Below are 22,957 nucleotides of genomic sequence, written 5' to 3'. Positions count from 1 at the left end.
CAGACCACGTGTAACCACACCAACCCAGGACCTCCACATCCAGCATGTTCACCTCCAAGATCGTCTGAGACCAGCCACTTGGACAGCTGCTGAAACAATCGGTTTGCATAACCAAAGAATTTCTGCACAAACTGTCAGAAACCATCTCAGGGAAGCTCATCTGCATGCTTGTCGTCCTCATCGGGGTCTCGACCTGACTCCAGTTCGTCGTCATAACCGACTTGAGTGGGCAAATGCTCACATTCGCTGGAGTTTGGCACGTTGGAGAGGTGTTCTCTTCACGGATGAATCCCGGTTCACACTGTCCAGGGCAGATGACAGACAGCGTGTGTGGGTGAGCGGTTTTCTGATGTCAGTGTTGTGGATCGAGTGGCCCATGGTGGCGGTGGGGTTATGGTATGGGCAGGCGTCTGTTATGGACGAAGAACACAGGTGCATTTTATTGATGGCATTTTGAATGCACAGAGATACCGTGACGAGATCCTGAGGCCCATTGTTGTGCCATACATCCAAGAACATCACCTCATGGTGCAGACGGATAATGCACGGCCCCATGTTGCAAGGATCTGTACACAATTCTTGGAAGCTGAAAATGTCCCAGTTCTTGCATGGCCGGCATACTCACCGGACATGTCACCCATTGAGCATGTTTGGGATGCTCTGGACCGGCGTATACGACAGCATGTACCAGTTCCTGCCAATATCCACCAACTTCGCACAGCCATTGAAGAGGAGTGGACCAACATTCCACAGGCCACAATTGACAACCTGATCAACTCTATGCGAAGGAGATGTGTTGCACTGCATGAGGCAAATGGTGGTCACACCAGATACTGACTCATACAAAATGGGAGCAAAACCAAAAGTGTTGCGTTTATATTTTTGTTGAGTGTATATATATATATATATATATATATATATATATATATATATATATATATATATATATATATATATATATATATATATAATCTTCTTTTTCTGTTGGCTGCTCCCGTTACGGGTCACCACAGCATATCAATCATTTCCATCTCAGTCTGTCCTCTGAATTCTCCTCTGTCACACCAGCCACTCTCATCACATCCATAAACCTCCTCTTTGGCCTCCCTCTTCTCCTCCTGCCTGGTGGCTCCATCCTCAGCATCCTTCTCCCTATATACCCTGGGTCCCTCCTCTGCACATGTCCAAACCATGTCAATCTCACCTCACTGACTTTGTCTCCAAACTGTATATATATATAAACTCACATAACATAAACTCATGTATCACTCCAGAAAAAAAGTTTTAATCACTAAACTGTCTGCTTTTGTGAGCAAGCAGGAGAAATTTCTGGGATTGCGCTGACTAGTGTGTGAAGAGGAACAAAACGTATGACTTTATGGCTTACAACTGACCATTAAACTTTAATTTAAAAAAATGTTAGCTGACTTAAAAGTTAGCGGAACTAAATTTTGTGGAAGCTAACTGGTCTGAGTTAGCTACAAAGCTAATCTGCCAATGAAAACATTAGCTTCACTAATTAGCTGATAGTTGATTAGCTGAACATGTGCAGTCGGAAGAGCAGTGAGAAGTTAAATCCAAACAGAAAATTGTCAGCCACTGTTGTCAAGAATTATATTAAAGGCAGTCAAACGAGCACCCAAATCAAGACAAATAGCTGTCCTGTTAGTCTGTGGAATGGCACTGGGAGAGCTTCAGCAGACATTTTCTTTGTTTTTAAGCACTAGTGACTCTGTATTCATGTTCTTTCATGCTTCAGTAAAGTACAAGATGAGACTCCAAATTGGAATGATGTACTGCAGTCTGAGATGCTAAACTGCACATGGGAAAAGTACCCACAAAAAAGTGTGTGCGGGTTTGTTGCAATCCAACTGCTTGTATTTTGATTTAATCTGCCGTCACAGTGATTATATCTTGTGGAACCCATAGTATCTGAGAAGTCACCTCACATCTTCTTGTGCTTATCTCACCCCCTTCTCTATACACAGTGCTAAGTGTTATGTGCTGGGGTGTTTGGCTGGCTTGGTTTTTGTTTTCTGTTTCTCCCACCAGGTGGTATGCATTCAGGACTGAGTGGCTGAGTATTAGGACCTCACCCTGAACACCTGAGGCTTGTTTTCACATGCAGGTCATCAGGGCTCACAGCTGTGGTGTATTCTGTCTTGATCAGAGATTGCTGCACTTAAACCTTGAATGCACAGTGTGTGATTGCCAGAGACTCGACCTTGTGAGCAGACGTGTGAGATCGGCGTCGGGAGAACAATCTCACCATTACGGACGCAGAGACCGCTCCAGGTTTGACGCCACAGTCTGTGAAGGAGGATTGGGTGAGGTCTCACGCTCTTCAGCACACTTCCTAAGGTAATTTGGTTTTGGTGACTTTTATAAAGTAATGACAGTAGATTTGGTGTCCCTCACACCTTGTTGTATTGAGCTGTCACGTTATGCTAATTGTCTAATCAGCTTCTGCTGCAGTGGAGATTTGAACTGAGTTTTTCCGTGCCTGCAGGGTGAGAAGCTGATATATATACTCAACAAAAATATAAACGCAACACTTTTGGTTTTGCTCCCATTTTGTATGAGATGAACTCAAAGATCTAAAACTTTTTCCACATACACAATATCACCATTTCCCTCAAATATTGTTCACAAACCAGTCTAAATCTGTGATAGTGAGCACTTCTCCTTTGCTGAGATAATCCATCCCACCTCACAGGTGTGCCATACCAAGATGCTGATTAGACACCATGATTAGTGCACAGGTGTGCCTTAGACTGCCCACAATAAAAGGCCACTCTGAAAGGTGCAGTTTTGTTTTATTGGGGGGGGATACCAGTCAGTATCTAGTGTGACCACCATTTGCCTCATGCAGTGCAACACATCTCCTTCGCATCATCCGTGAAGAGAACACCTCTCCAACGTGCCAAACGCCAGCGAATGTGAGCATTTGCCTGCTCAAGTCGGTTACGACAACGAACTGGAGTCAGGTCGAGACCCCGATGAGGACGACGAGCATGCAGATGAGCTTCCCTGAGACGGTTTCTGACAGTTTGTGCAGAAATTCTTTGGTTATGCAAACCGATTGTTTCAGCAGCTGTCCGAGTGGCTGGTCTCAGACGATCTTGGAGGTGAACACGCTGGATGTGGAGGTCCTGGGCTGGTGTGGTTACACGTGGTCTGCGGTTGTGAGGCTGGTTGGATGTACTGCCAAATTCTCTGAAACGCCTTTGGAGACGACTTATGGTAGAGAAATGAACATTCAATACACGAGCAGCAGCTCTGGTTGACATTGCTGCTGTCAGCATGCCAATTGCACACTCCCTCAAATCTTGTGACATCTGTGGCATTGTGCTGTGTGATAAAACTGCACCTTTCAGAGTGGCCTTTTATTGTGGACAGTCTAAGGCACACCTGTGCACTAATCATGGTGTCTAATCAGCATCTTGGTATGGCACACCTGTGAGATGGGATGGATTATCTCAGCAAAGGAGAAGTGCTCACTATCACAGATTTAGACTGGTTTGTGAACAATATTTGAGGAAAATGGTGATATTGTGTATGTGGAAAAAGTTTTAGATCTTTGAGTTCATCTCATACAAAATGGGAGCAAAACCAAAAGTGTTGCATTTATATTTTTGTTGAGTGTATATATATATATATATATATATATATTATATATATATATATATATATATATATATATATATATATATATTTAAGCCAGGAAGTGTTTGCTGATTGTGTGCACCTTTGAGCTGTGTCTCTCTGCGTGGAGAGTGTTGGACTCACCTCATATTTTCTTGCGTCACAGACTCTGTTTGTTGCGGCCACCTGGGGGGTGTCGGCGGGCTCCCTGGGTCCGAACTGCTGTGGCTCCGGACCGTTTGTGCTGCTGAGAGCGCGCCGTGTTTTCACCTCACCAAACCGCGGACTTTTTAGTTGTTTATCACTTCACTCACTTTCATTAAAATGTGTTATCCTTTGAACCGTGCTCTGCTTATTTTATGCTGGGTCCTGTCAAACGCTGGGTCGGTGCTCCGACTGCATCCGACACATAACACCTGAATGCATACCACCTGGTGGGAGAAACAGAAAACAAAAACCAAGCCAGCCAAACACCCCAGCACATAACACTAAGTCTCTCAAACTAAAACATCAGGCGAGATGTAGACAAAAATGATTCAGAGAATACAAATATAATGCCATGCTAAAATACCCTCAGCCATGAGTATTGTCTTCTTCACAATTTGCAGTTGTATATAAAAATAATACATTTATTGTTATTTACATTAATTAAAGATTAAGAAAATTAAGATCCTATTGTCTTATGTACAATTTGTACACGTTCAATCATACCCCTCTATTTTGTCACGTGATAATTTCACAACGACTACAATGGAAATAAGCATTTATGCTTTATTGTTTTATCCATGTATCACTGATCCATTCACCTCTGTATGTTTGTGTTGATGTTGCAGAATAAACTCAATCAGTCAATCAATCATTCATAAACAACATTTTATTTACATTATAACAGCATCTGCAGGAGGGTGTGCATGTGGTTTTGAAAAGAGTGGAACTTAGCTTTGAAGACGCGCGATGTGCGGGCATGCTCACATCTGCGAGATGTCTTGTAAATCCTTCCAGAGGTGTTATCAGGTTACAAAAACAGCATTTTCAGCTTTAGAAGTGTTTATTTCTCGCTAACCTTTGCATAACATATGACAAAGATGTTAGATTTATTCAGAAACAAAGTGATTTGGGAGCAGATTCGGCCATGTGTGATGCGCGTACATGCTAACACCCGTGAGATGTCTTGGAAATACTTCAAGAGGTGTTATCAGGTTACAAAAACAGCGTTTTCAGTTTTAGAAGTGTTTATTTCTTGCTAGCTTTTACATAATATATGAGAAAGATATTAGATTTACTCAGAAACAAAGCGGATTGGGAGCGGATTACGCCATGCGTGATGCCCGTACACACTAATGTCTGCGAGATGTCTTGTAAATCACTCCAGAGGTGTTATCAAGTTGCAAAAACAGCATTTTCAGTTTAGAAGTGTTTGTTTCTTGCTAGCTTTAACATATCTTATGAGAAAGATGCTAGATTTACTCAGAAACAAAGTGATTTGGGAGCAGATTCGGCCATGTGCTATGCGCGTACACGCTAACATCCATGAGATGTCTTGGAAATGCTTCCAGAGGTGTTATCAGGTTACAAAAACAGAGTTTTCAGTTTTAGAAGTGTTTATTTCTCGCTAGATTTTACATTATAGTGGGCGATTTTAACATCCATACAGATGCTGAGAATGACAGCCTCAACACTGCATTTAATCTATTATTAGACTCTATTGGCTTTGCTCAAAAAGTAAATGAGTCCACCCACCACTTTAATCATATCTTAGATCTTGTTCTGACTTATGGTATGGAAATAGAAGACTTAACAGTATTCCCTGAAAACTCCCTTCTGTCTGATCATTTCTTAATAACATTTACATTTACTCTGATGGACTACCCAGCAGTGGGGAATAAGTTTCATTACACTAGAAGTCTTTCAGAAAGCGCTGTATCTAGGTTTAAGGATATGATTCCTTCTTATGTTCTCTAATGCCATATACCAACACAGTGCAGAGTAGCTACCTAAACTCTGTAAGTGAGATAGAGTATCTCGTCAATAGTTTTACATCCTCATTGAAGACAACTTTGGATGCTGTAGCTCCTCTAAAAAAAGAGAGCTTTAAATCAGAAGTGCCTGACTCCGTGGTATAACTCACAAACTCGTAGCTTAAAGCAGATAACCCGTAAGTTGGAGAGGAAATGCGTCTCACTAATTTAGAAGATCTTCACTTAGCCTGGAAAAAGAGTCTGTTGCTCTATAAAAAAGCCCTCCGTAAAGCTAGGACATCTTTCTACTCATCACTAATTGAAGAAAATAAGAACAACCCCAGGTTTCTTTTCAGCACTGTAGCCAGGCTGACAAAGAGTCAGAGCTCTATTGAGCTGAGTATTCCATTAACTTTAACTAGTAATGACTTCATGACTTTCTTTGCTAACAAAATTTTAACTATTAGAGAAAAATTACTCATAACCATCCCAAAGACGTATCGTTATCTTTGGCTGCTTTCAGTGATGCCGGTATTTGGTTAGACTCTTTCTCTCCGATTGTTCTGTCTGAGTTATTTTCATTAGTTACTTCATCCAAACCATCAACATGTTTATTAGACCCCATTCCTACCAGGCTGCTCAAGGAAGCCCTACCATTATTTAATGCTTTGATCTTAAATATGATCAATCTATCTTTGTTAGTTGGCTATGTACCACAGGCTTTAAGGTGGCAGTAATTAAACCATTACTTAAAAAGCCATCACTTGACCCAGCTATCTTAGCTAATTATAGGCCAATCTCCAACCTTCCTTTTCTCTCAAAAATTCTTGAAAGGGTAGTTGTAAAACAGCTAACTGATCATCTGCAGAGGAATGGTCTATTTGAAGAGTTTCAGTCAGGTTTTAGAATTCATCATAGTACAGAAACAGCATTAGTGAAGGTTACAAATGATCTTCTTATGGCCTCGGACAGTGGACTCATCTCTGTGCTTGTTCTGTTAGACCTCAGTGCTGCTTTTGATACTGTTGACCATAAAATTTTATTACAGAGATTAGAGCATGCCATAGGTATTAAAGGCACTGCGCTGCGGTGGTTTGAATCATATTTGTCTAATAGATTACAATTTGTTCATGTAAATGGGGAATCTTCTTCACAGACTAAAGTTAATTATGAAGTTCCTCAAGGTTCTGTGCTAGGACCAATTTTATTCACTTTATACATGCTTCCCTTAGGCAGTATTATTAGACGGTATTGCTTAAATATTCATTGTTACGCAGATGATACCCAGCTTTATCTATCCATGAAGCCAGAGGACACACACCAATTAGCTAAACTGCAGGATTGTCTTACAGACATAAAGACATGGATGACCTCTAATTTCCTGCTTTTAAACTCAGATAAAACTGAAGTTATTGTACTTGGCCCCACAAATCTTAGAAACATGGTGTCTAACCAGATCCTTACTCTGGATGGCATTACCCTGACCTCTTGTAATACTGTGAGAAATCTTGGAGTCATTTTTGATCAGGATATGTCATTCAAAGCGCATATTAAACAAATATGTAGGACTGCTTTTTTGCATTTACGCAATATCTCTAAAATCAGAAAGGTCTTGTCTCAGAGTGATGCTGAAAAACTAATTCATGCATTTATTTCCTCTAGGCTGGACTATTGTAATTCATTATTATCAGGTTGTCCTAAAAGTTCCCTAAAAAGCCTTCAGTTAATTCAAAATGCTGCAGCTAGAGTACTGACGGGGACTAGAAGGAGAGAGCATATCTCACCCGTATTGGCCTCTCTTCATTGGCTTCCTGTTAATTCTAGAATAGAATTTAAAATTCTTCTTCTTACTTATAAGGTTTTGAATAATCAGGTCCCATCTTATCTTAGGGACCTCGTAGTACCATATCACCCCAATAGAGCGCTTCGCTCTCAGACTGCAGGCTTACTTGTAGTTCCTAGGGTTTGTAAGAGTAGAATGGGAGGCAGAGCCTTCAGCTTTCAGGCTCCTCTCCTGTGGAACCAGCTCCCAATTCAGATCAGGGAGACAGACACCCTCTCTACTTTCAAGATTAGGCTTAAAACTTTCCTTTTGCTAAAGCTTATAGTTAGGGCTGGATCAGGTGGCCCTGAACCATCCCTTAGTTATGCTGCTATAGACGTAGACTGCTGGGGGGTTCCCATGATGCACTGTTTCTTTCTCTTTTTGCTCTGTATGCACCACTCTGCATTTAATCATTAGTGATCGATCTCTGCTCCCCTCCACAGCATGTCTTTTTCCTGGTTCTCTCTCTCAGCCCCAACCAGTCCCAGCAGAAGACTGCCCCTCCCTGAGCCTGGTTCTGCTGGAGGTTTCTTCCTGTTAAAAGGGAGTTTTCCTTCCCACTGTAGCCAAGTGCTTGCTCACAGGGGGTCGTTTTGACCGTTGGGGTTTTACATAATTATTGTATGGCCTTGCCTTACAATATAAAGCGCCTTGATTTGGCGCTATATAAAAAAATTGATTGACTGATTGATTGATAATATATGAGAAAGATGTGTTGTGTGTTGGGGGGGTGTGGCTGGACATTTTGGTGTTCTTTTCTTTTCTTTGCTCTCCAGGTGGTATGACAACTGATTTGTCTGTGAAGAAGGTGCTGGCTGAAGAGTCCTTCACCCTCATCAACGTTATGTGCAGCACCTGTGGATGGTGCTCAAGTGCAACCTTAAAGACTTTCAGCTGAAGCAGATGAGATGGCGTTCTGCATTTAAGCCATGTGTGATTCAAGCAGAATTGCCGGGAACTCGACCTTGTGATGTTCGTTTGTGAGACGCTGAGGACCGCGCCTGGGTTTGACATATCGTGCCGGTGAAGAAAGAAGGGTGAGGGACACATGCTGTCAGCACACATTTGAGGTGATTAATGTGTTGACTAATTGTTGATAGTAACTTGGTATTTTGTTACGCAGTAGATTCGAATTGTGATGAGAATTGTGCAGCTCGCTTCTCACTGCCGTGGCATGTGGAGTGGTAATCCTCCACCTGTTGTGAGAAGCTGCTCATTTACATAAAGCTTAAATACAGACCTGAATGTGTTGCTGATAGTGTGTGCCTTTTGAAGGATATTGGTTGTAGCTGCTGACTTACCTCACCTTTTCTATCCTTCGCAGAGAGTCGGTTTGTCGTGGCCACCTGGGGGGTGTTTGGCGGTAAAGTGAGTCCAGAAGCGCCGGGCTTCGATCCTTTTAGGCGCTGGAGAGCGTGCCAGCCTTCACTCCACCAGACTGACGCATCTTTTGTTCATACACTTTGTAATGCACCAGAGGGTGGAAAAAATAAATTGTTTTGTTATTGGAACCGCTTCTGGTTATTTTAGCGCTGGGTTCCGTCAGACGCAGGTCCGCTCCTCAACCCGCGTCGACACATAACAGTAGTTCCCGGCCATTCCATAATGGACCCAGCGGCAGAGGCGGTTCCTTTCGCCGAAAGAGTACAAGAACACTTGGAGAAAATATGGGAGCAGCATCTCGCAAACCAAATTAAACAAACAGACGCCCATGTTACGGAGCTTGCAGCGCAAGCCGTTCCGCTTCCTGCTGCTCCAGCTGCGGCACCATCGATACCGGTGCAGATAACTCCGTCACCCAAAGATTCGGCGTCCGAACCGATTATTTGTCATCCGGAGCCTTATGCGGGAGACGTTGAAGCTTGTGCTTCGTTTTTGATGCAATGTTCTCTGGTTTTTGCTCAGGCGAACCGGCTTCCTTCTCTTCTGATGGGAGCTGTGTTTCATATGTGACAAATTTGCTCCGAGGTGACGCCTTAGCTTGGGTCACAGCGTTGTGGAGTAACAACTCGCCATTGTTAGGATCCTTTAAGGATTTCTCCCGGGAGTTCCGACTGGTTTTTGACCATCCGGTGAAAACGAATACCGTAGCCCAAAGGTTGCTGAATCTCAGGCAGGGGAGGCGGAGTGCGGCGGAGTATTCCGTGGACTTCCGGATTTTTTCTGCTCAGTCAGGTTGGAACGCCGCAGATTTACGAGGTGTGTTTGTAGATGGGTTAAATGAGTCATTAAAAGAGGAGCTGGCAGTCCATGACGAGCCAAACGATTTAGATGAGCTAATATCGTTGGTGATTCGTCTAGATGATCGGATGAAGGAGCGTGGACGCGAAAGAGGGCGGCCATCAGAACGGGTTTTTTTGTCTCGGGGCTTTCCCCGACACAGATCTGGGCCGCCTCTTCTTCGCCCCACTGAGGCTCCTCCGACGGGACGTCTGGCTCCTCTTGCAGACGAGCCCATGCAGCTCGGACGAGCTGAGGCTGCTGTATTGCCCCGACATATAAGCGTCAAGAAAAATAATGGTGACGTATCTCCAGGTGTTCTGGGACAGGCGAAATAATACACACACACACACAAAAAAAAAAAAAAACTTGTATGGGCTAATGTTGTGTTTCTTTGGATAGGGGTTATAATTTGTTTGGGGAGTCAGAGGTGTGTCTGGTGGAGTGAACGATAGGCGGTTAGAGGCCCGTCTGGACTCACTTTATCGTTGTTTTTTAATGTGTATTTAGGTATTTCTGTTTGGGTCTGGGGTCGTTTGTTTTGTTGTTTTTATTTCCCTACTTCCCTAACCCCAACCTCACTTGCCCCAAGACCGTTCGTCTTGTGGGTTGTGGGTGGTGCAGGTTGGTCACGCTGAGCGTTCTCAGAAGACCTCTGCACCTGGGGGGGGTTGTTGGGGGGGTTTTTCTTGGTTTGGTTAGGGCCCGGTTCCACTCCAGCCTCGGTGGGCCTTTGTACCGTTCGTCATTGGTGTTGCCGGGGTGTGGTGCAGCGGGAACATACCTCAGTCGGAGGGGTGGGCCGATCTGTTGCCGTTCGCCATTTCGGTAGTTCCACCCCTCCCGAGAGGCTGGGGTATGGTCGAGTTGGGGCACCGGACGTATTTCCGGTTTTCCCGCTGCGCCTAGGGGGTTGGGGCTGGGTTAGTTTTCCTGTTCCCTTCCCCGGCTTGATGTTTTGTGCCGTTCGCCAAAATTGAGCCGCCGAGGGGCTCTGGGAGGGACCTGGGGTCTTTCGGGGTGCCGGGGAAGGTAACAGGGTTTAACGGTTGTTTTATTTGCCCCCGGGGTTGTTTAGGGTAGTCCTCCGGGGGTTGGACTTTGATTTTGTTTTGTTTCCTTCCGGGTTCCACCTCCAGGGTTGATGGGACGGTCCTCTGGGGGGGAATTGGTTTGTGGGGCCGACTAGCCAGTGTGTGGCCGGGTCTGGGTTCCGGGGTTGTGGGGAGGGTGCCTCCTGGCGTTTGATGGTACGGTCCTCTGGGGGGCGCCGTTTGCTCCATGTGTACCTGGGGACCTTTATGGGATTCCGGTTCTGGCTATTCCTCCTGGAACCGGCGGTAAAGGCCTTCTGGGGGGTGTTGGGCTCTGCAAGTCGTTCTGGGGGGGTTGTTTGTTATTTTCTTTATGCATTTATGTTTGTATTGTGTTTGTGGGCGCTGTGTTGGGTTTTTGCATTTGGGAGTTTTTCTTTCTTCCCGGGGTTGGATGGGACGGTCCCCCTGGGGAGGTTTGGGTGGGTTTTATGTTTTTTCTTGTATGTTGGATTGTACTAGGGACTGTTTTGGGATTTTTGTTGATGCCAGCCGGCCTTCCAGCTGCGGTGCCCTGTCCTGCTGTCTGTGGTGGATCTTGGGAGCGTTATGCTGTCTGCGTCCTGACGAGGACCCCGGAGGGAGGTGCTGTTCTCGGACCTGGTCTGTTCGGTCGCCGGGAGGCTTCCCGTTAAAGGGGGGGTACTGTTGTGTGTTGGGGGTGTGTGGCTGGACATTTTGGTGTTCTTTTCTTTTCTTTGCTCTCCAGGTGGTATGAAAACTGATTTGTCTGTGAAGAAGGTGCTGGCTGAAGAGTCCTTCACCCTCATCAACGTTATGTGCAGCACCTGTGGATGGTGCTCAAGTGCAACCTTAAAGACTTTCAGCTGAAGCAGATAATGAGATGGCGTTCTGCATTTAAGCCATGTGTGATTCAAGCAGAATTGCCGGGAACTCGACCTTGTGATGTTCGTTTGTGAGACGCTGAGGACCGCGCCTGGGTTTGACATATCGTGCCGGTGAAGGAAGAAGGGTGAGGGACACATGCTGTCAGCACACATTTGAGGTGATTAATTGTTTGACTAATTGTTGATAGTAACTTGGTATTTTGTTACGCAGTAGATTCGAATTGTGATGAGAATTGTGCAGCTCGCTTCTCACTGCCGTGGCATGTGGAGTGGTAATCCTCCACCTGTTGTGAGAAGCTGCTCATTTACATAAAGCTTAAATACAGACCTGAATGTGTTGCTGATAGTGTGTGCCTTTTGAAGGATATTGGTTGTAGCTGCTGACTTACCTCACCTTTTCTATCCTTCGCAGAGAGTCGGTTTGTCGTGTCCACCTGGGGGGTGTTTGGCGGTAAAGTGAGTCCAGAAGTGCCGGGCTTCGATCCTTTTAGGCGGTGGAGAGCATGCCAGCCTTCACTCCACCAGACTGACGCATCTTTTGTTCATACACTTTGTAATGCACCAGAGGGTGGAAAAAATAAATTGTTTTGTTATTGGAACCGCTTTCTGGTTATTTTAGCGCTGGGTTCCGTCAGACGCAGGTCCGCTCCTCAACCCGCGTCGACACATAACAAGATGTTAGATTTACTCAGAAACGAAGCAATTTTGGAGTGCCAGAGAGACACCAGCCAGTGACATCATGGTACCTCTCTACTCTGATTGGCTGTCATCCCCCCCCCCCCCCCCAAAAAAAATAAACCTAATTTGCATGATTCATAGCATAAAAATATGAAATAGAATGTAACTTTTTGACCTCTTAAAATAGGTCTCGGTTAGCCATCTTTGAACTTGTCCAACTTCTGTGTCCCAAGAATGTTCCCTGTGAATTTGAAAACTCTGGCAGTAATAGGACTGGACTTATGCTGAGCACAGACGGACGGACGGACAGATGCACAGACGCAAAGCCTTCGCAATACCCGATGGCTATATTTTGATAGCCTCGCGTAAAAATGTGCACATTCTGCCTTAATTTGTTCGAGAACATGATGCAAAACCTGTAGAAAATACAAAGGCATTCTTAAAGTCTTACAGCAATAAAAGCACTGCCACAGAGAGAAGCAGGAGCAGACATCTATTATATTGATTATGGCTCTGAGCTCAGAACCGTGATACTCAGCACTAACAGGACAGGAGCAGATTCATAACGGACAAAACCCCAGTCACCTTGATCCACTTTCAGAGTGCCAGCAGCACGGTGAGAATGATTACGGGCACAATTACGTATTTAATCAGTGCGCCACTCATCATATCTGCTTAGTTCTATTAAGATATCACAGTGTCCCAAATTATGAAGATGTAGTTGCTCCACGGGCAGAAAAACTATAATAAGCACAATTAAAATTCCACTTGTGTTGGAAGAAGAGACTGACAAGGAGTGTAAGAAGTTCTAAAGCTGTTGGAATGTCTGAGCAATTAAACCAGAGAACTCGGTGGGGTGCACAAGCTAGTGCACTCTGAGAAGGAAATGGGGACAGTTGCATCAAGAAGGGCATCCTTTGAAAAACTGTGCCAAATCAAATATGCAGATCACAAAACAGATTTCCATACTTGATCAACTGGGCGCAGGGTTAACAATGACCACCACCGGTGTTATTGTCCAGAAAGGTACCGGTATATACTATGCTACTGTTTGGTGGAGGACAAGAAAGAGAGAATGATGGAGAGATGAACAGAGGTGGGATTTAGAACTTTCAATGTTGGCATTGGACATACTGCCTGCACAAGAGACAAAGCGGAAGAGACGTAAGACCAGAAGCATGAGAGGTGGATCTAAACTGTTCTACCAGGGTGTGGATGGAGAGAGAAATGGTAGTGCGGTAATCTTAAAGGAAGAATACATTAAGAGCGTGTCCTCCCTCAGACTCCTCCCATTGGGGGTCAAACTGGACTCGTGTGGGGTTAGTGGAGCAGAGGGGACGGACCGCTTAGAAAACAGCTTTGTCCCTTTCACTGTATGGACGAACAAAAGACAGCACCCTGTTTGTCTCCTGTGTGATGAGAGTTGGGGGCATTTGTGGAATAAGTGGGAGGGCTGCGTGTCTAACTGTGCATGTGTGTTTGAGAACAGAGGCAGGCTTTCCTGAATATATTACACGACAACTGAGCGTCAGTCCTTTTCATAAAATGAGACACTAACCAACAAGCAAAATGTGACTTCTTTGGAAATTTGGTCTAAATTTGACAGAAAGCTTTGCATTGTCTCAAATTAACTGATAGCAAAAGGTGCAAAAATCTATTTATATCCACCACTGACTTAGGGGTGTTTAAACTTAGACTGAACCCTTCATATCTACATGGGAGCAGGCCCCCTCATGGAGGCTCACTGTTATGTCGATACAGTAGCCCAAAAGGGACATAATACCCTGCCTTTTGCAGTGTGCCTCTGTTTTGTCTTGGGGGGGGAGACAGAGTTTCCTCTGTCCTCCCACTCACTTTTTATTTTGCCTACAGTAGCCATAGAACAGCATCATATAACTCAGCAGCAACTATGGATGACTTTAGACCGGGTGGCACTACTTTGTACTATGTGCAAGATAGGGCCCCTGGTGACCTATATTAGTTTGCTGAAAAGTGTATAACACAGCTCCGTTAAGAAAGTTTTGTTTGTGAAGCATTGTTGGGGGAATTTTTCACTAAAACAGAAATTGGGATTAAGAAAATATATTTAAAGTTACATTATTGTTATTATTGTTGTTCTTCTTATTATTATAATATGTAATATTAGCTATATAATCTGAAGATGACATGAATGATTGACAGTTGTAAGGAAATGATGAAGAGGCTGATAACATTTCATTCTGAGGTGTCCATATGCAGTAACTGTGTTCATGTCTTTCTGCGCGTGGTGTGCTTAAGTTAAATTAAAATCACAAACATGCGTTCTGCACAGCCAGTACATGGAAATTAGTGAACCACCCTCATGTTTTCTCCTCAGGACTAAGTGGGTGAATTGTTCTGGTTCATTACAGTTAATAAGATTGATCCTCATCCTGTGGAATGTTTGTGTTAGCTCCAAATCCTTCATGTGCACGCTTCACCCTCTCAGTTCCAATTTGCTGACAAAGGAACAGAGTACCCAAAAGTGTTGTTCACCACCTCAAATGTTAAGCTGATTGATGCAAAGTGCTTGAAGCTAAAAACTGAAAATTACAGTATTCCCATAATCTTCCAATTCTATGATTGTAATTTGAAAGAACACTGGCTGTATTGTGCCTGACTACTGAAAAAACTGCATCAAAATACTCCAAGGCAAATGATGCAATAAAAAAGTCAAGATGATATAGTTCTGCTGAAACACCACATGGTATGAACTGTCACTTCACAGCAAAACATTGCTGGTTTCAAATAAATGAGAGATCTCTCTTTGCAGTATTTGCATGTTTTCCTGACTTCTTCTGAAAGTGACTCAAAACTGCCTGTAACTGTGAATGTGTGCATAAATGGTTACCTGCATGTGTTGAGGAAAAACTCCCTCTGATGATATTGAGGAAGAAACCTCAAGCAGACCAGACTCAAAGGGGTGACCCACTGCTTAGGCCATTCTAACAGTTACAAGATTTTGCAAAGTTTTACAAAAGAGAACACAACACAACAAAAGGTGGAACTGATGAGAAGTCCATGCAGGTGTCCAGTCCACAGGCAAAAGACAGTGCCAAATCACAACATACTCTAAGTTACCTCAAAGTGCCATGCACGAGTAAGATCTAGACCCTATCCACCTCGTGAGCAAACACACTAGTGACAGGGGTAAGGAAAAACTCCCTCAGCAGTTTTGATAATAGGAAGAAACCTCAAGCAAACTAGATTCAGTGGGGTGACCATCTGCTCTGACCAAAACAAAAAGGCAAAAACATTTTTACACAGCATGCAGTGACGGAAATGCTGCAGTTAATTAAACATATATAGTCCAGTATTCACACTGACATGTTCACTGAAATGGCTACAAGGTGCAGATAAGAGTCCCAGTGACACAGACTGCTTTAATAAGTTATTGACTATATTGATGCTACATCAGTTAATGAGGCAGCAGATTCCCCGTAGCTCACCACAACCAAGATATACCTCCGACCCCTCCACAAAGTGCCCACTCATCCAGTAATAGCTGTTCCCATGAGTTCGAGGAGTAGACAGCTCATACACCAGTCAATGTTTCCATGGATGAAATAACCATGTGTTCATCCCCATACATTCAAAATCCTTCATTCTTTCAATGCCAGCACTCATCAGGGTTCCCCAATTAGATTGAGAGTCTTTTTCAGTCACTTCACAGCTGTTACAAGGACAATCAATCTTCAGATACAATAACCACACTCTCCTACTTAAACCCAACTTTGAGTGTAACAGATGAAACACAGTTAGACGCTGGCACACTCTAATCCATCAATACTGTATTTATGATAGAATCATGTCAGTTCAAATTGTCATGCTGCTACTGAAATGTACACAACCTCAACATCACCTCACAAATCTATACCCCCCACTCTGCCATACTAGTTGTTTGTATATCGTACAGATACTGGTGGTAGTAAAAACATTTTTGGAAAAAAATACCTGTATTACCAAAATGGTCAACCTCTGTACCTTTGTCACCATTTTTGCTGTTTTTACCCCATAACTCCAGAACATTCAGATACAGATAGTTCAAACTATACCTTTTTGGAATAGTTATGATCAGACAAATAATGTAGTGTAGTTTTCAATTTGATTGGAGCATTTTTAATTTTGACCCCTGTGTAATTCTTCAATTGACTCCTACCTGGGCGCCTACTGAAAATTCAAGTGGCTAGTCGTTTTGTTTTCAAAAGAGTAATGTCTAAGGAGTATTTGTGTGGACTTTGATGCTTGTATCACCATTTGCAGGACTGTTTCAGTTATCTACTGCACTACATAGACAGATGAACAGACAGAAGTACAAGGTGATTCCTATATACCCCTCAAATGTTTAATTGTGGGTAGTAAATGCTGTATTTAAACAACAGTGACATATTGGATACGTGTCTGAAGAATAAAACAGCCATTGTGTGTTGTGTGAAAACCGTGTGGGTGCAGAACCAGCATGACTTACAAATGCACAGATGTTCTGCTCACGAACATGTCCATTTCCCAGAGGGCAAAGCGCTGACCCTCAGGCTCCACATCACAAAGTGGGGACAAGCCCTACCCTCAGAGATCAATTGCTACAACAGAGGTTGCTTTATTTACAACACCGCGCAGAAGACTTCACAAAAACATGAAACGTAAGCGCACTATGAAAGTGAAGTACAAAGATGCAGAAGAATAAGGATTCCCAAAGTCGAATCATTTCATAGTGATCTGAGCTCAAACAAACGAATGCGGAAACAACAAAGCTAACATGATGAGTGGATCAGCAGTAATTATAAACACAAGCCCTTAAAAAGGAAGCTGTGAATACAATATTACCGCTCTGTTGTTTTTAACCTACTTTTCCTAAGTGATTCATGAAGGCTTTTGTGTTGGATTGTGTTCTATGTGTTTGCACAATTTAGGGTTCCACTATTAACAGTTTTGTACAGCATCCAACTTACTGTGATGGGAGCGGTGCTGAAGCAAATTTTCCTCTTTGGAGGGATGTCCTCTTTATTTTCTTCTGGTAAACCGGGAATCTCTGTGACATCAGAGCCCGGGTCATAGACAATATCCTCATCATCTCCGTACAGGTCATCTTCAGGATCTGTGCAACTTTCCCCCCAACCCTGGTAACAGGCATCACCATCGGCGTTAAAAACAATCTGCTCATTCCCTGTGTACTCCTCAACAGGTTCTTCCGCTTGGTCCTTCGGAGATTCGGGGGGCTTGTCTTCTCTTGAAGTAGCTTTTTCCTCCTGACTTCCCCGCATAGACATAGTTGGGATCTGTACTGTCTCAGGGGTAGAATCGTTGAAAGCTCTGTCAATAATCACAGCATCATCTGTAGGTTTTGAAGCTTTGGGCAACCCACAATCATCAATATGTTTTTTGGTTTCTGAAGGTCTGTCCTCTTCTTCACAGGAACCATTGACCTGGCTTCCATTGGGACTGGCCCTAGATAAGCTCTGCCTTTCTCCACCAGTAGCCTCAAAACCCTGATCTGCTTTGTTCTGAGGTTCTTCTGCTTGAACTGCTGTGGCCTCCACTGTCTGTGCAGCAGGACTTGGACTCAGGACATCTTCAGAGGATGAAGATGTAGGAAGCTTGCCCTCTGTTTTGCTTTGGTAGCTTCCATGAGTTGGCGAACGCCAAGAATCATCCTCGCTAACGTCACCTCCATAACGCTGGAAACCATCAGGTGAATACAAGGCCCGTCTGGTGACTCCTCTGTAGGACACACCCTGGTTGTGTTGGTCAGCATTTTCAAAAACAGCACTGAGTTGACTAACAGTTGGTGATGAAGCCTCTGTCCTGGAGCAAAGTGAGTCCAAGGAGTCTGTACTGCCTCGATTAGACCTTGCACCTCGCCATTCATCAAGGTGTTCATGAGAACCCCTTTTATCTCGTACATAGGGAAAAACTGGTGATTGGGACTGATCACGTGACTGCTGTTCAAACAACCTTCTGGTTTCAGAGAACTTTGCTCCTGCACCTCCAATCCTTTCCGCTGATGAGGAGTGTTGGAGTCTTATCACTGACCTATCTGCCTTGTTGATGAAGTTGGTGGGCTTAACCAGCTTTTGCAGCGATGAGTCATCACGGCCCCTTGTATTGGCTGTTGCATTTTCTGAGCCCATCTGCATGAACATGTCCTTAATGCGGCTGACATGGGCGCCATACTGACGCCCTCTAGGTTGTTTCACGTGTTCCAAGTCTTTGGGCTTAAAATCTCCATCGATCCGAGGCTGGTCAAAGGCCCTCTTGAGTGCCTGAAACTCAGCCCGATAGGCATTACGGTGGGGGGACGCACTCCGGAGGTTGGTCCTCTCCCCCGAGGCCTCCGTCTTCAGCATGATGATGTCTTTGGATTCAGCTGGGATGTCAGCATCGCTGTGGCCTCATTACAATGTGGGATAAAAGTTTGTAGACTGACCCACTACAGTGCTGCCCAATCAGATCCCACTGATGGCATTGTTACTTTAGACTCATTCAAACCTGCAAAGATAAAGATAAATTTAAGTAGTGCACTACTGTTTGCGTTCAAACAAACCAACAATGACAGAAAGTGAAAGTGACACAATATAATCCAAATGATCATTACGCCGTTCTGAATCCCGGAGGTTTTTCTCCAACTACAGATACTGCATAACATTAAACTTATTAAAGTGTCAAAATTACTATTTTACCATTTTCAATCAGGATGCAGAGTACATATTAGTTTAAAGTACAGGTGTAATGGCTGGATATAACTCACGGTTTCTAGATCACAGTATAGTTCAAATCATGGTGTGTGTATATATATATATATATATATATATATATATATATATATATATATATATATATATATATATATATATATATATAGTCATTTATTTCTGATACAGGAATAGTACAAAAAAATTGCACAAAATTTTAAAAATGATGAATATCATTTAAATTGTTGAACAATTGGCTTGAAGATCTGCCATTTCCACATCGTAAACATTCTGGTTTGAGGTTTTTTGTTTGTTTTTTTTACATTGTATCATTGTATTTTTCATAATCACATGAAAGACAAAAATGTAAATGTATAACCAGTGGTTCTTCTGCAACCACCATAGGTCCCACCCTTCTGCTATGACTTCTGGGTAGTTTCTAAGTGGCAATTCGGTTCATTCAATTCATTGGCTAAGAGGCCGCACCCTATAAAACATGGATTAACTGGTAAGCTAACTGAGATTCCTGGTTCTGCGTGTACTCTTCTCCATGTTTACTGCTTCATTTGTAGTACTACTGTATAGTTGTATCTATAGGTGTGTATCTAATGTTAAACTGATGGGAAACAGGGTGATATGCTGGTTGGATGCTGAAGGTATTTGCACTCTGTATGCATCATTGTAAGCTTAACACTGGCCTATCTTGCCAAGAGCCATTGTGTGCCTTTAACTGTCATGTTTTGAATTTAGGTGGGGTGAAAGATGCCAAACAAGCGTACTGCACTGTTGTACTAATGAGGAGTCATGTGAAGGTAAATCTGCATGTGTATCATGTGAGTTAACATGGTTATTAACCCATGATCTAAATGTATGAGATCGGCTGTATTTGAATGAGGCTCATGTGTAACGATGTGCTCATAAGGTTGTGTTGACAGGTGCTAGGGGTTCCATGTGGAGTTAGAGATTTGACTTTTGAATTTTTAGGTGCGGTTTCTTGCATTTTGGTGTATATTTCCTTACAAAATGCACTACAGAGAAAAGATACTTTATATAACCAGTTTGTTATTCATTTGAACTTGTATTGTACAATCTTGAATGTGATGCTATGAGGTTATAAGATAACATCAACTTTATTTATCCCGAAGGAAATTATTTTGCTAGAGTACAGAAACAGTGAACAATGTTTTTTCCCCACTACAATAATTAATGCAAAATGCCTGGAAGACATTTGCACAAGATATCTGACAACATTTCACACAACCCTGAATAACCGAACAACTTGGAATAACTTATTTTGTTTTAGTTTTAGTTTATGTATTAGTCCTGCAGAAGAGGGAGGAATTATACAGTGTGATTGCCACAGGTAGGAAAGACCTCCTGTGGCATTCTGTGATGCACCTCGCTGGTCTCAGCCTACAACTGAAGGTGCTCTGACAGGACGTCAGTGTGGCATGCAGGGGGTGGGAGGTGTTGTTCAGGATGCTGAGCAGGTTCCTCAGCATCCTCCTCTCTGACACCTCCACCACAGACTCCACCTCAACTCCCACGACAGAGCCAGCTCTCGAGATGAGCTTGTCTGTTATCACGACAAGTAACAGAGAACATGTGACATAAAAAAAGTGAACACCCTTGCATCACCTTTTTGAATCATGGTCCGGTACAAATGTATCTAGCTGAGTCTCTTGTTGCTGAATAGAAGCTTCAGAAACAGCATTTGGCTGGGATTTGTTTGTTTGTTTTTGGTCCATTCCCCCCGGATCTGCTCCTGTATATTACCATTCTTTAAAAAAAAAAAAAATACACAGGTCACAGTTCAGTTCATATAAAATATTGTGAATTTTTGGTGAAATATACAATTTTAAATTGGTGTTATGCTCTGGGTTTTTCCTCCATTTATACTAGGGGAGCTATGACCACTACCTTTGCACCCCCCAGGACTAAACCAAACCAACTTTTTTAGGTTCCTTAGATGACCCCAAAACACAATAAGGATGTTCCCAAAAATAAAAACTGGCCTCAAGACAGTTATCCAAGATGGCCACCAAAATAGGGTTTGTTTTTCACTAAAACACCTTTAAACAACATATAAACAACTTCCTAATATGTATTTAACGATAAAACTCTTATCATTAAAATAGAGTTGCCATTTTGAATGCCATTTTGAATCTTAAACCCATGAATGAATTTAGTTTGGGCACAAATGAGTTTGTTGTGACCTGCAATTTAATTTCATTCATTTCATTATTGGTTTATTTGACAGGGACAGTACATATTAATGAATGTACAATTGTTTATAGACAGTGTATATATATATATATATATATACTTCAAAATTTTGCAGTATTGTTTGTTCTCTGTTTTTAAGAAAAAATCCCTCTCTCATCACTTTTTTCCTGATGTCAAGGATGACAAACTATGTTTTTGGGGCTTAATTGTTCCTAAGGTGTGAAGTAAGTGCAACTTTTTTTAAATGTGCATTATATATATATATATATATATATATATATATATATATATATATAGCACACAATTTAACGTAAATATGCCAGATGTAGCATAATGCTAATTTCCATCCGTAGTCCCCAAGTGGTCTTCCCATTGAATCTTTGTGTTTATATGTTGTTTAAAGGTGTTTTAGTGAAAAATCCCATTTTGGTCGGCCATCTTGGACACCATCTTGGCTAAATGGCTTGAGGCCAGTTTTTATTTTTGGGAACATCTCGATTGTGTTTTCAGGTCATCTAAGGAACCTTAAAAAGTTGGTTTGGTTTAGTCCTGGGGGGGGATGCAAAGGTAGTGGTCGTAGCTCCCCTAGTATTACTTCACCTGTCTCCTAATTCCTCTTCTCTCTTTTGGGTAAGATGCACGGCCATGTCAAATCTAAACTATCACCAACTGACAGCAAATATAAAGAAACAAGCCTTGCATGGGAGAAACGCTTTACTATGCAGAGAAAACAAAATTAATGCATGTTGATACCACCCACACACTAACAGACAAATGAGGAGCTGAATGAATTGCAGTTCATTCAAATGGTTTATGAAGCCAGCTAGTGGCTCAGACTGTAGTGCTGAAGCTTAATATTCATAGACATGAATATTTAATACGCCCACCAATAATCTACACGAGTTATGACACACAGTAAAGCTGAGGTTTAAAAATAAATCATGCAAAAACCTGTGTGTTGTTGAAACCCTGGATGCAGCAGCAGCAACCGTTCTGCATCAGTATTTATTATTCTCCACGCTGGACGCTGCTCCGGTACATAACATATGTGCGAAATTTGTGCTTGGGAAGAAGGTTGCACAGGCGAAATAAAGTTACAGACGAATGAAAGGTTCAATTTGGAGCTGCAATTTGCATCGCGGCTATCCGTGTGATCCGCGCATAAGCAACACGGCTGCGCGCAACGTGACAGCTCAGCTTTCTGACAGTTAAAACCTGCATTTATTTACACGCTCCTTCGTGTGCGGGGTTCTGCTGAAAAGCTTTCAAAAAGAAGGGGGGGAAAGGGAAGTTAACTGTTAATCGCAGCTGTGTTGCTTCAGTGTTAAGAAAAACAAAAAGACTCTGACTTACATTCATGGATCCGGCTTGGTCTGACGAAAATAAACTGTAATCCAGACAGAAAAGACGGACGGATGCGCGTCAACAACAGCAACAATAACAGCAAAAAAAAAAATGCTTTTGGGGAATAACGTGCATCCCACGCTCGTTAACAGTCCGGGACGGAATGCCCATAACAGCTAGAACGCCATTGCAAGCAGCGGCTTATGCTGCCAGGCGCACAATGGGGGTGTCGGCGCAGCTCGGCGGCGCATCTCAGCCAGCGCTGCGCTGCTGTGGCACCGTGTTCCAGCGCGGCGCCGTGCGCCTCAGGCGCGCACAACGGGAAACATCCGTCACCGCGAGGACGGCGGGTGATTTGTGGCCGCGAACCCCCTCATGTGACAGGTGTTAAAACCCGCGAGCCGCCGCGGTA

At 43.1% G+C, this 22,957-nt stretch overlaps 1 protein-coding gene across 2 annotated transcripts in view; it reads right to left on the bottom strand.

The window, feature by feature from the left end:
• Window positions 1–22,664, bottom strand: part of ppp1r9a (protein phosphatase 1, regulatory subunit 9A) — a 139,200-nt gene extending 116,536 nt beyond the window's left edge. For both annotated transcript variants that reach the window (XM_034160178.1, XM_034160179.1), the window contains exons 1-2: window positions 22,555–22,664; window positions 17,236–18,772 (exon numbers count right to left, since the gene is read on the bottom strand). In XM_034160178.1, coding sequence (XP_034016069.1) covers window positions 17,236–18,630 — 1,395 coding nt within the window. In that variant the 5' untranslated portion in view covers window positions 18,631–18,772; window positions 22,555–22,664. The remainder of the gene's footprint in view (window positions 1–17,235; window positions 18,773–22,554) is intronic.
• Between the last annotated feature and the right edge of the window lie 293 nt (window positions 22,665–22,957).

The sequence above is a fragment of the Thalassophryne amazonica genome, chromosome 20 (genome assembly GCF_902500255.1).
Source record: "Thalassophryne amazonica chromosome 20, fThaAma1.1, whole genome shotgun sequence".
NCBI lineage: Eukaryota > Metazoa > Chordata > Actinopteri > Batrachoidiformes > Batrachoididae > Thalassophryne > Thalassophryne amazonica.
Note: the sequence above shows the minus strand (reverse complement) of the source record. Positions and strands in the feature narration are given on the sequence as shown.